Raw genomic sequence first — 15,666 nt, 5'->3', positions numbered from 1 at the left:
ACCGAAGTTAAATTTATTCCTGGATCTAGCAATGCAAAATGCATAATGAAAGGGTGAATAAAAGACTTGTGCCAGAAATTCAACCAAGTTTTTGGGCACATTTGGGCAGCAGCGATATTAGTTTATGAGTTCACTAAAGTTTATGTTCCAGATTGAGTTCCCAGAACTCTAGCTTCACTTGCTCTTTATGGCGCATAATGAGGTTCTGGTACAGAGAGTGATTTCATTTGCTTTCTCCTCTTACTCTGTGAGTAGGTGCCTGGCATCGGCCATTTAGCAATCAGATCTAGTTCTAAGATCCTGTTGTTTCATATGATACCCAACCACTCTTCTACCCACCTCTTCCATCAAGACAGTTTCCTGATCAAAAGTAAATGACATTTAACTAAGCTATACTGTCAATGACAAGCATATTAGCTTACCTTCAGATGGAATTATTATTTGGACACTTATCTTTAGTCTTCTTTTCCCCTCACTGTTCTGTGTAAACACCATTCTAAGGTATAAGGCATATACCTTTATGCTTTTGAGACCAGAAAGACAAAGTAAATGCTCATTTGTTTTGTTTTATTGCATTCTTAGCACAGCTTTGTATATAATTGGGAGCTAAATAAATTTGATCATTTTTTTAATGCTTGAAATCTTTTGATTAATTTTACCTCATTTGAATCCTTTAACCTTTAACCAGAGTGCTGGATTGTTTTAATTTGTAACTCCACAGAATGACTTTTTTCATGGAGTAAGATCTATGTGACCCCCTGTTTAAATAAGGGAAATTAGATAGTCTTAATCATAACTTTTAAGGAAATTGGTTTGATACATGACAAGAATTTATAATTTTTGTTATATTTATATCTGCTTCATCATCTTATTCATATTATTAGATCAAAACTATGCCACTTTTGCTATACATAACTGACTTGCTCTTCAATTTTGTCCCCTTCATTTTCAGTTAAGAGAAGTGTATCTAGTAGAATAATTGATGAAGACTGAATGGTTGAACTTCGGAGCCTCATTGGGCTCTGATACGTGGCAGGGTTAACCCCATTTCTCACTCCATGTTTCATGAAAAACTTAGAGTTCTCTGCCATTGGATTCCGAAAGTAGATATTACTAGAGCAATTTCTAAGAGTTTTTTTTGATTTTGTGGCCCAGTAATTGCAGGTGATGTATCGGCCAAATGCATCCCGAAAAGTCTTATTAAAGAGAGTATAGACCAGTGGATTCACCCCTGAGGAAACATAGCCTACCCACACAAATATCTCCAGGAGCATTTCAAGAGTAGTCTGGTTGCAGGAATCACATAAAACTGAAGTTATATTTGTAATAAAAAAGGGACACCACATAAGCAAAAAAAGGAAAAACACAATCCCTAGAACCTTTGAGGCTCTCTGTTCATTGGAAATGGTCTGTAATGACTTTTTTCCAGCTGTAGACATTCTTCGCACAAGGATGTCATCACTTGAGGTGGGCAGGGTTTTGTCCTTGCAAGAACCATCTAACATTGCCACCTTTTCAGGTGATGGGCAGGATGTTTCATCCCTTTGGAAAATTGTAGACACATTCAGCCACGGTAGACGTGGAGGTGGCTTGTTTTTGACCAAGTAAGCTTTCTTCTGCAAAGCATGGATTGTGAGAAAGTAGGTGATAATCATGATTGCCAGTGGTATAAAAAAGGCAGCCAGTGAGCCAAAGAGCTTGAAATTGCTAAAACGATCCTTGGTCATGACGCAAGTGATGTTGTCTGCATTGCCCAGATCAGCTTCTATCCCTCTAACTGGGACTGGAATGGCAATGCCTAAGAAGACACAAGTAAGTTAATTTTATGATTTTGACTATTAGGTTAGGTCCTTTCAGTTTATCTTTGTGACTATGCACTAGTATAATTCCTGGTATTCACAGTGTACAATCTGTCAAAGCAATTATAGTCAGTGAAAGACTTGACAAACAGAACTTAGTGAAAACAGGAAGCCTGCTGTTTTTATCTATAACTAGAGCACTCCCTAAAGCTATAGTATGTTCATGAGATAGTATCTATTTTCCATCTTTCATAATCAGTTTTTGTTGTTGATCTATCCAAGGTTAAAAAAGAATTCAGTAAAGAAATTCCTTTTATCTTAATAGTCAGTAGTTTACTTAAAAGGCTTCACAGTACATCCTTGCAAGATCTTAATTCTCAGTAACATTTTACTATGTTTTTAGGTTATACAGTTTCAGTTAACAGACAGCTTTTTCTTTTGATTATATGAATGTCTTTTAATCTTCTGACTCAGGAGTTCTTTTTTTTGTTTTTTTAACATTGCTGAGAAATTGTAGAACATATGAATTGTAAAATTTATCTTTAAGATTGAGAGTTCCTGTAGTAGAACTGTGCTTTGTGCTATTTTCTAACATCTTACATACCTGAAGTAGCTACTTAGATATAATCTTGTTTAGTGAACCAACTTTGTGCTAGGAAGACAACATAAGATTGAGCCCTCCCCCTCGAAAAAGCAGGGGTTTAAAAATCAGTCTGAACTAATCTTTAGAAATCTTTAAAGTACTTGTGTTGTTTAATGAATATGCAAGAGCTCCATCATCTGCATAGCTCTTTTATAGTGGCTAAAGAAGTAGCTGCTGGAGGCTACATTTTATCCTTTACCTCAGGCATACAACCAGAAAGTATAACTGTTCTATTTTACACTAGGGGTCAGCACATTGCACTTTGAAGGCCACATTTGGCCTCCCATTTTAGGTAAATTAAATTTTATTGGAACACAGCTATACCCACTCATTAATATATTGTCGATAGATGCTTTTATTCTGCTGTTACACAGTTGAGTCGTGCCAGAAGCCAAAGATAAGCTGCAAGTCCAAACTTTTTTCTATCTTGCCTCCTCACTACTTTAAACACCTAGCAGACAGACACTGCTTTTTCAGTCTGCATACCCATTGCCTTCCAAGATGAATTTGGGGTTTTGATACCTGTGTAGAGAATATAATTTTGGGATTCCTATCTGTATATGTTAACAGTTAGGAAAAACCTTTTAGACTTAGCCTTCTTACATGTCAAAAATCAAAGCATTATCTTAGTAAACACTGAAGATGGCTTTTCTTAGGACATGAATTTTACAGCTTTTTCACACTTTTTGCAGATAGAAGGGTAAAGAAGCTATAGATAAATGTAATGGCATAATGAGCTTGTGTTGGTTTGTGATGGTTGCTTGACCTCCTCTGCTAAGTTTCTTCAGATATGGTATTCGGGTAGCTAAATGGAACCAAACATAACATCATTCCACACCCTGACTTTCTCCACATACCTATTGAAATTAACCACACCACAGTAATCTTGATGAATGCTGTGGCTCTAGAGTTACATTGATTGGCCTGGATTGGTTTTTTGATGGCTATGTAACGATCCACTGAAATGGCACAGAGGTGCATGATGGACGCAGTAGAAAAAAGAACATCAAGAAATAACCAGGCAGGGCATAGAACAAGTGGGAGGGGCCACATCGCTTCTGAAAGAAAGAAAAACAAAATAAAAATATAGTCTCCTGTAAATGGCAACTTCCAGTCTGCAGTTTTTTAAAGTGGTACATACTCAAACTTTTCATTGCTCATCTGAAACTTTATGACAACTCTGAGACATTTAACTTCAGATAATGTAGTCAGTAATACTAAGTAGGATATTTTTGTACATGTTTCCTTTTAAATACATTTTTGATCTTGTATAATGATTACAACCATTTTTCTAAGGTAGCAGTAGTTGATTATTTTTAGTCTTTATTTAACCTTTGCTCTTTTGTCTTTTACCTTTTGTGATTTTTTTTTATAGATTTCTTTATGCATACAGAACTGGTGTACAGGCCAAAGGTACAGAGACAGTGAGAGGATTCACCAGAGACAGAGTGGGGAGCAGAACAGGCAGATCGACGAAGTCCACTGCTGAGGGGAGCAGTGGGCGGGTCAGGAGAGGTCTGCCACACCATGTGGGTCAGCTCCCTGGCGGGGGATTGAACTCATGCTGCAGTGGCTTTGGAGAGCTTCATAATGCGGTGCTTTAACCCATTGCGCCACCAGGGAGAGCCCCCTTTTATGATCTTTTAAAAATTACACAATATTACATTTGGACCTTAACTTTTCTATTCAAGTAAAATTTGCTTTTAAACTGCTATTGTATAAAAATAAAACATTCGGTCATATAAATTACACAATATTACACAATATTACATTTGGACCTTAACTTTTCTATTCAAGTAAAATTTGCTTTTAAACTGCTATTGTATAAAAATAAAACATTCGGTCATATAGAGTACACAATGTGGCAATAGAGTGAAGTGAAGCCTGGAATTTAAACTCATTTCTAACAATAGCTAACAGCATGATCCTTGTATATATATAAACTCATTTGGTTAAATACTTAAGTGAAATGATTTGAATTTTCTTTCTGACAAAAATAGCTTTTGAATAAAGTTAACAAAAGGAATGTCTTCAGATTATCCTGAAAGAAGTAGATTGTTAACTTTCTATATCTCATCCTTCATTCTAAACACTAGAGCTGTATAAGTAATATGGACTTTTGGTTTTAAAAAAAAAAGCTCAGCATTAGACATAGTGATAATTTGCTTAACAGACTCATAATAATTACTTATTGTATTACACCTTATATAGTCTTAAGCACTTTAGAAACACTGACTACATGTTTGCCATTTAAAAGTAACTTAAAATGGTTTTTAGTGTTGTAAAATGTTTCAGGTAGAACCCATTTTATCAAAAAAAAAAAAACTCATGCACAAAGAGATAGATGATACAACTTCTTATAAAAGAAAATTACTTCTGTATAGAGCTAATGTCATACATCTTAGTCAGAAATGTTAAAATCTTTTTTCTTAGAAGCAAAATAAAATCAAAATGAAGTTTTATTTTAAAAAGGGTATATTATTTAGTACCTGATTCCATTTCAGCAGCTTTTTTTTTTTTTTAAATTTTATTTTAAAGACATTTATACATACAGTACTAGGGTATAGGCCTTAGGTGCGGGAGCAGTGAGAGGATTCATCGGAGACAAGAGTGGGGAGCAGGACAGGTAGATTGATGAAGTACACTGCTGAGGGGAGCAGCAGGCAGGTCAGGAGAGGTCTCCTGTGCCATGTAGGTCACCTCTGGGGCTGTCGATTGAACTGGCATTGAGCATCTGCAGCCAGCTTCACAGTGCTGAGCTTTAACCCCTTGTGCCACCAGAAAGGGCCATTTTAGCAGCTTCTTTTAAAAGTAGTAGAGGGCCCTCCATGGTGGTGCAATGGGTTAAAGCAACCAGTTATGAAGCATTCCAAAATCACTGCAGCACAAGTTTGATCCCCAGCAAGGGAGCTGACCCACATGGCTTGGCAGACCTCTCCTGGCCCACCCACTGCTCCCCTCAGCAGTGTACTTTGTCAATCTGCCTGTTCTGCTCCCCCCTCTGTTTCTGGTGATCCTCTCACCCACCACACCTCTGGCCTGTACCCCAGTTCTGTAAGCATAAATAAATACAACTTAAAAAAAAAAAAGAATTAAAGCATCAGGTAGAAAAACATAATTCGTGCTTCTCCATAAATTAGATGCAGTGAGTTGGAAAGGACCTTAAAGATTATCCCACTGATTCTGCAGATGAGTAAATTCAGGTACAATTAAGTCATTGAGTATAGGAGGGAGCATTTGTTTATCAGAAGAGTGCTCTTTCAAATATTGTTGAAGTGTGTACATCAAGGCCAGAATTGGCAGCACCTAGGACTTGTTAGCACTTTTAGGCTGCCTCCCAGACCTGCTAAGTCAAACGCTGCAATTTAACAAGATCCCCCACTGATGTATATGTAAAGTAACATTTGGAAGTGATTGCTGTAGGAAGATTTTCTGGGGTGGTGGGATCTTAAGTCATACAAGTTGTGCGTCAGTTTGCTGATGTAGCATGGGCTGATGTAGCATGGGCTCAGTTTGCTGATGTAGCATGATGAACCATGCCTCACAGAAAGGAACTTACGGGAGGCTTTCCAAAGAATGGCAGAGAAACCTGTATTTAGAAGGGTCTAACCAAGATTTTCTCCGTCTGAGCCCTACTTGTTAGTTTATCTGCCAATTCATGGAAAAGCACCTTAAAAAACAACTAAGGTCTAAGTAAAGTGAAGAATCATGTTTGGTTAGAGTTTTGCAGTGGAAACTACTTAAGGTGAAGCTGCATTCTGAGCTGTGCTTAAGTTCTAGATTAGGTCTTAGAGGTAGAGCTACAGCCAGAATCATGGTTAAGGGTTTTGAAAGACAGATAATGTCTTAGATCTTAGGCTTCTTTTCTTGAAATTCAAGCTCGCTCTGTAACATCTTTAAAATGGGTACTAATAATTTTGTCTTCTCTATTTAGCTATTCCAAGTATAGGTTATGTTTGTTTTCTTAAAGTTTTTTTTATTATTTATGCTTACAGAACTGGGGTACAGGCCATAAGTGTAGTGGGCAAGATGACTCACCAGAGACAGAGTGGGGAGCAGAATGGGCAGATTGACAAAGTACAATGCTGAGGGGAGCAGTGGGCAGGAAAAGAGAGGTCTGCCAAGCCATGTTGGGTCACCTCCCTGGCCGGGGATGGAACACCTGCTGCAGTGGCTTCAGAGAGCTTCATAATGCGCTGCTTTAACCCGTTGCACCACCAAGGAGAGCCCTAGGTTATGTTTTTTAAAGTTAACATTTGGAATCATAAATCTAATATTGTGGCAAGAAGCCACAATAGAACTCTCATTAAAAGTACATTGTGGGCCCTCCTTGGTGGCTCAGCGGGTTAAAGCACAGCACCAAGAAGCTAAAGCCACTTCCACATGAGTTCGATTCCCGCCTGCCCCAGAGGAGATCCACATGGCACGGCAGACCTCTCCTGATGCCCCCGCTGCTCCCATCAGCAATGGACTTCATCGATCTGCCTGTTCTGCTCCCCACTCTGTCTCTGGTGAATCCTCTCACCCTCTGCATCTCTGGCCTGTACCCCAGTTCTGTATGAATAAATAAGTAAATCTTAAAAAAAAAAAAAATTGTGTTTGGAATCAGTCTGTTTGATCCACATGCTCCTAATTGTGGGTTAAGAAGGAAAACTCTTTGGAGTCAGTGCTTTTATATTATTAACAGTAGGAATATTGAAGAATGATACAGAACTTTCTTTAAAAGATTATGACATTCAGGATTGAAAAATGGATCTTTATGATTAGTTTTACAATTCTTAGTTTCTTGAAAGATCAGTGAATATCTTTTTATGAAACTAACATAAAAGTAACAGGGCTTACATTAAATTAATTCTAGAAATCTTTTTTTTAATAATATAATAGTTTGTTTTTACATCATTTTGTGCATTTTTCCATCTCCGTTGTAATCCCCTTGGACTTCCCATCACCAAAATTCTAGAAATCTTTTATAAAAGAAACTTTAAAAGCCCTGCTTAGGGCCCTCCCTGGTGGCGCAATGGGTTAAAAGCACAACACTTCGAAGCTAAAGACTCTTCAGTGTGAGTTCAAACCCCGCCCAGGGAGGTGATCCATATGGTGTGGCAGACCTCTCCTATCTTGCCCACTGCTCCTCACAGCAATGAACTTTGTTAATCTGGCTGTTCTGCTCCCCAGTCTCTCTCTGGTGAGTCATTTCACTCACCACACCTTTGGCCTGTACTCCAGTTTTGTATGCATAAATAAATCTTTAAATAAATAGTCTTGCTTAATTGCCTAAGCAGATACAAGTAATCTAAATTTTCTAGTTTGTAAAGGAATTTTTCCCAATTCTGATACTTTCACTAGGAAATTTTCAGTCAGTGATACTTTAATAGGCCCAAGGATCAGAAAAGCTTTTTACTATTCAGAATAACTGAAAAAAAGTTAACTTAGTATCATGAAGTAGGTGAAATTCTAAGATTTCACATGTCAGTTTTATTAAGTTTTAGCTTAAAGATTTATAATTGCATTGGTTTAATGTAATATGTTAGCATTTAATTAATAAATTTTATAATCTACTTAATACATTTAACTGGAACACTTCTGGATTTACATTAAAAAGAAAGGTGTATCTTAAAGAGTCTCTCCCAAGCAAAATAAATCAAGTACTTGACCTAAAATTAATTACTGTTATTTGGGAACTCTAACTTGACTATCATAAAAGCTGAGACAGAAGAATGCGGACATTTCAATGATGTACTGTTTGTTGTTCCACAAAAAGAAAGCACAAAATTTTCTCTGAAAAAAGCCATTTCCACTACTTTCTTCCGCCCACTTACAAATTAAACTCAGATTGGAAATTAATTTCAGTGAGGTTTGAGTAATGGCATTTCTGTGGTTGCCTAAAATAACCATACAGGAGGAAAACAAGTCTCAGGTGTACCATAGATCCTAGACAGTTAATTATTTGATAAAGAATATTAGTAGCTAAAATGTTTAGTTGTTTAAAATGAGGACTGTGTACTTTAGCACAATACAAAAACGTGGTAGAATTGTCACTCAGTGATAGAACCTTCTGTTCACCCCCCAGTCAGGGTCCCAACAACTTCACAGGCACCACCTTGGTCTGGTGTCTTAAAAACGAGATCTGGCAGTCAGCTCAGGAGTTTGTACAAGTACTAGTTAAGACCCCAGTGCTCTATCATTTACATGGACCCTAACTTTTAAACAATGACACAATTCTGTGGCTCTCTTGTTAGATGAAATTATTTAAGATGAAAAGGTTGGTTCTGTGTGCCAAATATGACAGTTGTGCTTGATTCCATTTTTTCCCTTTGCTTTTGAGAAAGTGAAGTCATTGAGGTTAAGAATATGAATTCCAGGGTCAATTCTCCAGGTTTCAGATCATGTCTTACCATTTATTCTATCCATCTTATAAAATGGGAATGATACAGTCTGGATTCTCTTCAGATTGTATAAATCTTTCAACTTTTTTAAATGGGAATAATTAGAACACTGTTATAGTGTGGCTTTTAAAATTAAATGTAATAATACATGTAAAAGTGTTTGGAATAATGTCTAGGATACAGAAAGCACTCAATAAATGTTAGTTCTTATTACTATTATTGTTTGACAGAAACTAGCCAACTAATCCAGCCATTTAAGCCCTCCTACTTAGAAATAATAAACTATATCACCAGTATAAAATCAGTGTTTATCTTCCAACCTCTGTACCAAGAGTACATGTTTCCAAATGAACCTACATCCTGCCTTTCAAAAAAAAGGCATGAGAATGTTTAACTGTTTAACTTTTCACTACATTTGTGATTAAAGTATACTTTTAATATGTGCATACACACACATAAATTGCATATAATCATATATTAAAAAGTATAAATAGCCTATATGCATTTCCATATTTGTTTTTTACTAGTTTGGGAAGGGGAGGGCTTGTTTTTAATGTTTTTGTTTGGTTTTGAAGGGATTTTGTTTGGTTTGGGGTTTTGTCCTAGCTTTTAAGTTGGTATAAATGTCTTAAATTTTAAACAAGAGCTCTGTTTCTTGATGAGACGGACTTATTTTTATCTCAAATCTCCTTACTCTTTGGACAAGTTTTTATTTTGGAATTGACAGTCTATAAATCTGAGACCTAAAAATACTTCCCTTTTGAGGATTTCAGAATGTATTTTAAAGCCATTCCAAGAATATTATGCCTGTAGAGTTCACCGAGGTAAATAGTTCATGAACTGGCTGACAAATTCTAAACATCCATAAAGAATTTAGTTTTCAAGTACACATTTTTTTTTTTTAACTCAGGAGTTCTATGTTTCTGCCTTTACCTTCAAGGAGGAGAAAAGACATAGAGCAGTGCTCAGATTTTTATTATAAAGCTTCTTTATTTTTATTGTTGCTTTCTGCTACATTTGAGTATATGGAATATTCTGAAATGATAGTATTTTAAATGTTTTAAGTGATAATAACATGAACATTTTTCCTTGGTCTTTTAAATTTCTGTGTTTCAAAAAGAAGTACCTTTACTATTTCCTCATTTAAGAAATAGGTAGAACATTTCATTGCATAAACAAGAAGCTGAATTTTTTTTTCTTCTACATCTGTTTTCATCTTTGGTCAAATGCATATCTAAATGAAATCATATGCTTTAGTATATAAACCTTTGCGTGCAGTACTCACACCTGCCAGTTATGTGCCTATATAACTCGGGCACTGCTTGACAATTTTAGATACCAGCAATGTAAGGGTTAGTGCACCCAGTTTTATGGAGAAGGTGGTTGAGTTCTGATATATTAAGTAGCTGGTCTAAACTAATGCATGACTCAGAGCCTGGGTGTCTTTCTTCCCATTTTTTCTTCCCTCTTTCAATCATACCACAGACATGTTTCAGCAGATAGATCATGAGATACGAATTAAAACTTAAGTTTTCAGTAAGCCAGTATAGTATATTTTCTCCCTGTACACTTTTAAACATTTATTTAATGAAGGAAGGAAAAGTTCAGGGGAGTTCTTAACTGTGAAACATCCTGATTGTGTGGACTTAAGATCTCTGTTTTCTTTTGCATCCCATTCATGTAATTCTAATGCAGGTATTTCCATGCCTTATGTTACAGGCTGCTAATTTATGATCATAGTTTTAGGAATCATACATAAAACGGTGAAAGGCAAGAACTAAAGGTCAAGTCCAGTGCTCCTAGAAGAGAAAAAGTGGCTGAAAATCTGACCTGCCACAACTCATGTGAAAGACCATATTCTGATTGTTATAATCTCAGTAAAATAGAGATGCAAACCATATCATCAAATAATAATCATTGGTTGAATAAAATATTCTTAAAATATTTTTTTGTATTTCCCTGCTCTCCCCTGCTTTTTTAACTCAATCTTACTAGAATACTAGCTATTACAAACTTTGTTACTTTAATTGAATTTCCTTGTGATAACTAAAATCCTATCACTTATAATGGTATGTTTTTTTGTTTGTTTACTGAAACAAGGACACTCATGGTTATAAACATTTTAAAAATTCTGAATATTATCTCTGTAGTGACCCCATCTACTGCCTTTTAAATTATCAGTTCTTATAAGTGCATTCATTTAGAAAGTCTTAGTGTTTATCAGTGTGTGAAAGACTATCAAAATATTTTAATATTTGAAGTCTGTTCCCCATTTATAAGATGTATAATTCCCAATTTATTTACAGGGTCCTTTGCTTTTAGAGAGCAGCATGAATTTTCTTATATACCTTCTCATAGAAATAAAATAATTTTTAATAATAAGTGTAGTAGTGTTTTAAATAGGGGTTAAGTTCCTAGTTGGTTTATTCTTTAAAAAATCTACTCACTTACTATATAGCTTAAATACTGATGGTAAAAGTTTTTCCCTCCTGGAACCCTGGGCTTGAACACCCCAGGGTCCCAGCGCTCTGATTCTATGCAGAGTTTGGCAGGGAGCGTCCTGCCGACCCCCTTCCCTAAAAAAAAAAATTTTTCCCTCCTTCTCATGCCCCATTTAAGTATAAACTTGAAACTTGGTTCCCAGCTTCTGGATCCCTGCTGTTAACTGAGGCATGTGCTCAGTTCTGTTACTTGGTTTCTTGTCTTGTCAGCTCACTTTAATATTATGTAGCTTCATATTTTAAGAGTCCTAAGTATATCCCACAGTGTTTTGCTTATCATAGATGTTTGATATCAATGGACTCATGGATCTTAAAGTTAAAATTCACTCCTGCGTAACCCACTCAGTCTCATTTATTCAACATAGAATGTGAGATGTGGTATAAATGAGCATTTTTAATATGTTCTGTATACCCAGCAAAGCACAATTTTAAATGTGCAGGAGGGTGGAATTGGTGTTTCTATTTTATATATATATTATATATTTTTATGTCACTCTTTTTGTATAATGTACGCTTTCTCCTTTTATGTGTAGTCCCCGTATAATTCCCACTGCAAGTTCACCCTTGTGCCATTGCCATAGACCCTGTGCTCTTCCCATCCTGATTTGATCCCCTTCCTCTTCCATAAGTGCAGTTTTAAATGGTGCGTAGTATAAAAACTAAGCTGTTTTTAAGTGCATCGGTATGAAAGCTTAAATCAAATGCCTATGTGAGCTTTATCAAACACGCTGAAGTTTTCCTTTGTTTATTCTAAACTTTATTCAGGATTAAGATTTTTAGGTTCTTCTTTAAAATAGAATTCCTTGATCATTTTCCATGGCTATATATAGCACTAGATTATTCAAAAGAGTACAAATTTATAAAAGGGGGGCAGAGATAAGTAGACAATATTAATGATCAGAGAGTCTAATTAAAGCCTTAGAACAATATTGCTCCTTATCTGACCATACAGTTTAAAGCCTGGGTAAAAGTTGATTTAGAATAGGTTTTCAGCTGTCACCATCTGATTTTATTTGTGGAATGAAATGCTTAATTTTAGATATCTTCCCATAACTATAAAAATACAGGCCTTAAACCTAAATGTAGTAATTCAAATGACAGCTTTTCTTCCCCTTCTACTTAAATTTTGCTTTTATACTTTTATACTCTACTTAAATTTTGCTTTTATACTTCCCTGTGTAAACATAATTACAAGATTCCATATCTGTTACAAATAATCATTTCTCTTAAGCAGCTAGTAAATGGAATATCCATTTATGCCAAGCATATAAGTTCTTAATGCTGATTCCAAAGGTCTAGGGGCACTCATAATTCATAACCAGGAATACTGTGTTTAACCAAATCCTTTAAGTAGAGGTGATACACATGAGTTAGTAATTTTAATATCATCTTTTATTTTATAACTAAGATTTCTGTGTCAGTTACATTTTTTATTATTGTAATAACTCAGCTTTTGGGCCACTTATATTGTTAAACTAGAGGTCTGATTTCTCTTAATGTGTTTCTTTTTTTTTTACTTTTTATTTTTTTATAATAGCTTATTTTTACATCATTTTGTGCCTTTTTCCATCTCATTTGTTCTCTTAATATGTTTTAAGAACACAGATGGTCAGAAACAATAAAAATTAATCAGAGGGACCAATTCTTGGAACAGCTCTAAGCCAGACCAAATCCTTCAGAAACTGCACATGTTTTTTTCTTAATATGACAAGTGTGTTAAGAATTGTATTTAAGAATAAAGTACACAACTTTGAGGTATAACAGGGATTTTTAAATTAGGATTTAGTGATTTTATGGAATTTAGTGATTGAGAGATCTTATTAATAATTAACACATAACTATCACAGAAGTGTCCTTTGACAAGGAAAAAATAGGGAAATTAAAGTACAAACCTGATCTTCATTATACTTTTTAGGTAAAGTATGTAGAATCTATGAATGTTGCTAAATTGGAAGACTGAAGTGATTAAATTATATAGTTGTAGGGGGAATAGGATTGATCCTAGGGAATTATTTTTTCTTCTTCAAAAATGATACCAACATTGAAAAACTTACTATATTGCTAAATAGCTCAGGTCCATCCCTAAAGGTTAAATCAGTGCATTTCTCTCACAGCATATCATAATTCTGTGGTTTGATGGCAGGAACAAAGTAAAATACTTACCAAACATTATTGTCAGAAGGGCAATCGGCATCACAAACAATCCAACCAGCAAATCAGCTACCGCCAGTGACATTAGGAAATAATTGGTGGCATATTGCAGCTTTTTCTCCAGTGAAACAGCCAGAATAACAAGGATGTTTCCCCCAATGGTGGGTATTATCACCAGGAGTATCAGGAGAGCTGCCCAGCGTGGTTTGTTTCCCTGCTCCTCACCAGGCTGCTTCATTTCCTCCGGTGTCGAGTCTGTCTGGAATCCCGACCCATTAGAAGAAAATAACTGATCAAGTGAGCTCTGCAAAATAAGCTCAGGAATTGTTCTTTGTTCAGACATTCTACAAGAGAAAGCCATTTGCTGTTTTTCTGTGAGTTGGCCCAGTTTTGTACAGTGGTCAGCATGGTCAGTAGCTATGCTGGTCATCGGCTTTTTTAAGGCATCGTACCCTGGCCAAACACTCAAAGCCAAAGTTGACTCCTTCCTTTAAAAAAAAAATTCAGGTTCTCAAAAATGACAGCGCACAGCACACAGCACATGCCCGTGTCCGTGGGCCGGGCCCAACATCGCAGTCCGCAGAGACACCGGAGTCGTGAGGCTCAGTGCCTGGAACCGGCAGCTGTGAAGAAAAGGCTTTACTAGTTTCTCTTTTTTTTTTTTTTTTTTGTTCTTGCTGTAGTGGTGATGTCATGTTTAAATGCAAATCCCCCCTAAATATAAATATATGGATTGCATTGTTTATTTCAAAAACCTTTTTAAAAGCCTGAACTTCACCCCTCCGGTCCCAGTAGGCCCCTTGCGCATTGTGACAGGGCTGCAAGGTCCACACGCATTCCTGATGTGCGTCAGCTAATGAGACTGGAGACACTCTATTTTTATAATAAAAAAAAACTAGGTGTTTCCTGGCCTTTAAATATCTTTTACCTTTACCTTAGAACGTGTACAGAAGAACAGAAATGTCAAAGAACTGAACAATTCTGAATGGAACTTTCATACACCCATCTGAAAGCACACCAAGCCCAAGCCCTCCTACAGTCTAAGTGACTGGTTTACCAGCGAGGAATCCTCATTTGTAATTGAGTTTTGTCTGGCCAGGATTATCTTAATGGTGATATGAGTGCCATTTTTATATAGCATTTTAGAATTCCTTTAGTTTGAGAAAAGGAAAGTAAAGATAATACTGTCTGAACAGTTTTTAGTAATTCATTTTCCAAAGCATGTTTCTGCAACAAATACTTTCGAAATTTTTACTCTGTACCAAATTTAAACCATTTTTGTTTATTTAAGTGGTAATTTTTTTACGTCCTAGTTTCCTTGGAAGGAGAAGAATCTGATGGATAGGTTAAATTAAAATTTGCAGATCTCATTAAAAATCTACCCTTTAGCATTGATAAATTTTCATTTTGATTTTTAAACTGTTGAATAGAAATGAAAAATTAGGATAGCATAGTTTTTGAAGGAAAAATATCTTTAGACCCACTGTATTTGTTAAAAATACTTACCCTGTACTTGCTTGTTTCTCTCCGAGTGTGCCATCTGCCTGCTCTGTATCTGCCTCCCTCTGTAATCCTCCTCCCATTGACTCATTCTGAGCTTGTAGCACTGGCCTTGAAAGCAGTGAAACAGATGTGTTTCATAGCTGTAAGCCTGCCAAGGAAGTTATTTCCTCTTTGGTACATTCATTTTCAGAGAGTAGCAGGATTCATTATAATTCCTAAAATCACCACTTAAGTGTTGAACCAGTTCATGATGAGCCTTATTCATGTTACATTCTTAAAGTCTATCTTTGCTATTTGGGAGATAGTAATATCTCTTATTTTAGTATAAGAAAATTTTGTTTTGTCTATGTGCCGGGGAAGCAAGCACAAGATAATTTGTTTTGGGTGAATCCTGGGCTGTTTTTACCATTTGAGGGTAATTACGTAAGATTTAACATAGAGATTTGAGTTTTAGTTTGTGACAGTTTTGCCCTGTGTGCCTGACAGTGATTTCCAGAGTTCTGATTTCCAGCAGTGAAACAAGATTCCTATTTAGCTTTTAGGTCTTTGCTGTGCAGCACAATTAATTTTCTCTGGTTGTATCCTTATATAGAAGAGCCCAGAAAGATCTGAATTCAACATGTATACATAGGTTTTTAGCAGAAACTTTTTTCATTGCTCAGTTTTAAACAAATGCCTCTGGA

General features: G+C 35.9%; 2 protein-coding genes across 7 annotated transcripts in view; one reads left to right on the top strand and one right to left on the bottom strand.

Annotated features, from left to right (window-relative positions):
* The window catches only part of PSMD1 (proteasome (prosome, macropain) 26S subunit, non-ATPase, 1), an 81,126-nt gene that overhangs the window by 30,338 nt on the left and 35,122 nt on the right, over nt 1-15,666 (top strand). The window lies entirely within an intron of this gene.
* HTR2B (5-hydroxytryptamine (serotonin) receptor 2B, G protein-coupled) lies at nt 315-15,051 on the bottom strand. Of its 4 annotated transcripts, none has more exons than XM_004674205.2 (4): nt 14,987-15,051; nt 13,493-14,103; nt 3,300-3,500; nt 315-1,798 (listed from the first exon to the last, which is right to left on the bottom strand). In XM_004674205.2, the coding sequence occupies exons 2-4, from the start codon at nt 13,908-13,910 to the stop codon at nt 906-908; spliced, it is 1,512 nt and encodes a 503-aa protein (XP_004674262.1). In that variant the 5' UTR covers nt 13,911-14,103; nt 14,987-15,051; the 3' UTR covers nt 315-905. The 4 variants fall into 4 exon arrangements, with proteins under 4 accessions (XP_004674262.1, XP_012582395.1, XP_012582400.1 ...); XM_012726941.1 differs by having other exon boundaries at nt 3,300-3,497; XM_012726946.1 differs by having other exon boundaries at nt 13,493-13,739.

Source organism: Condylura cristata, unplaced genomic scaffold, assembly GCF_000260355.1.
Source record: "Condylura cristata isolate star-nosed mole 26May11 unplaced genomic scaffold, ConCri1.0 scaffold00002, whole genome shotgun sequence".
NCBI classification, from domain to species: domain Eukaryota; kingdom Metazoa; phylum Chordata; class Mammalia; order Eulipotyphla; family Talpidae; genus Condylura; species Condylura cristata.
The sequence above is the reverse complement of the archived record's forward strand: the minus strand, read 5'-3'. Positions and strand labels throughout refer to the sequence as shown.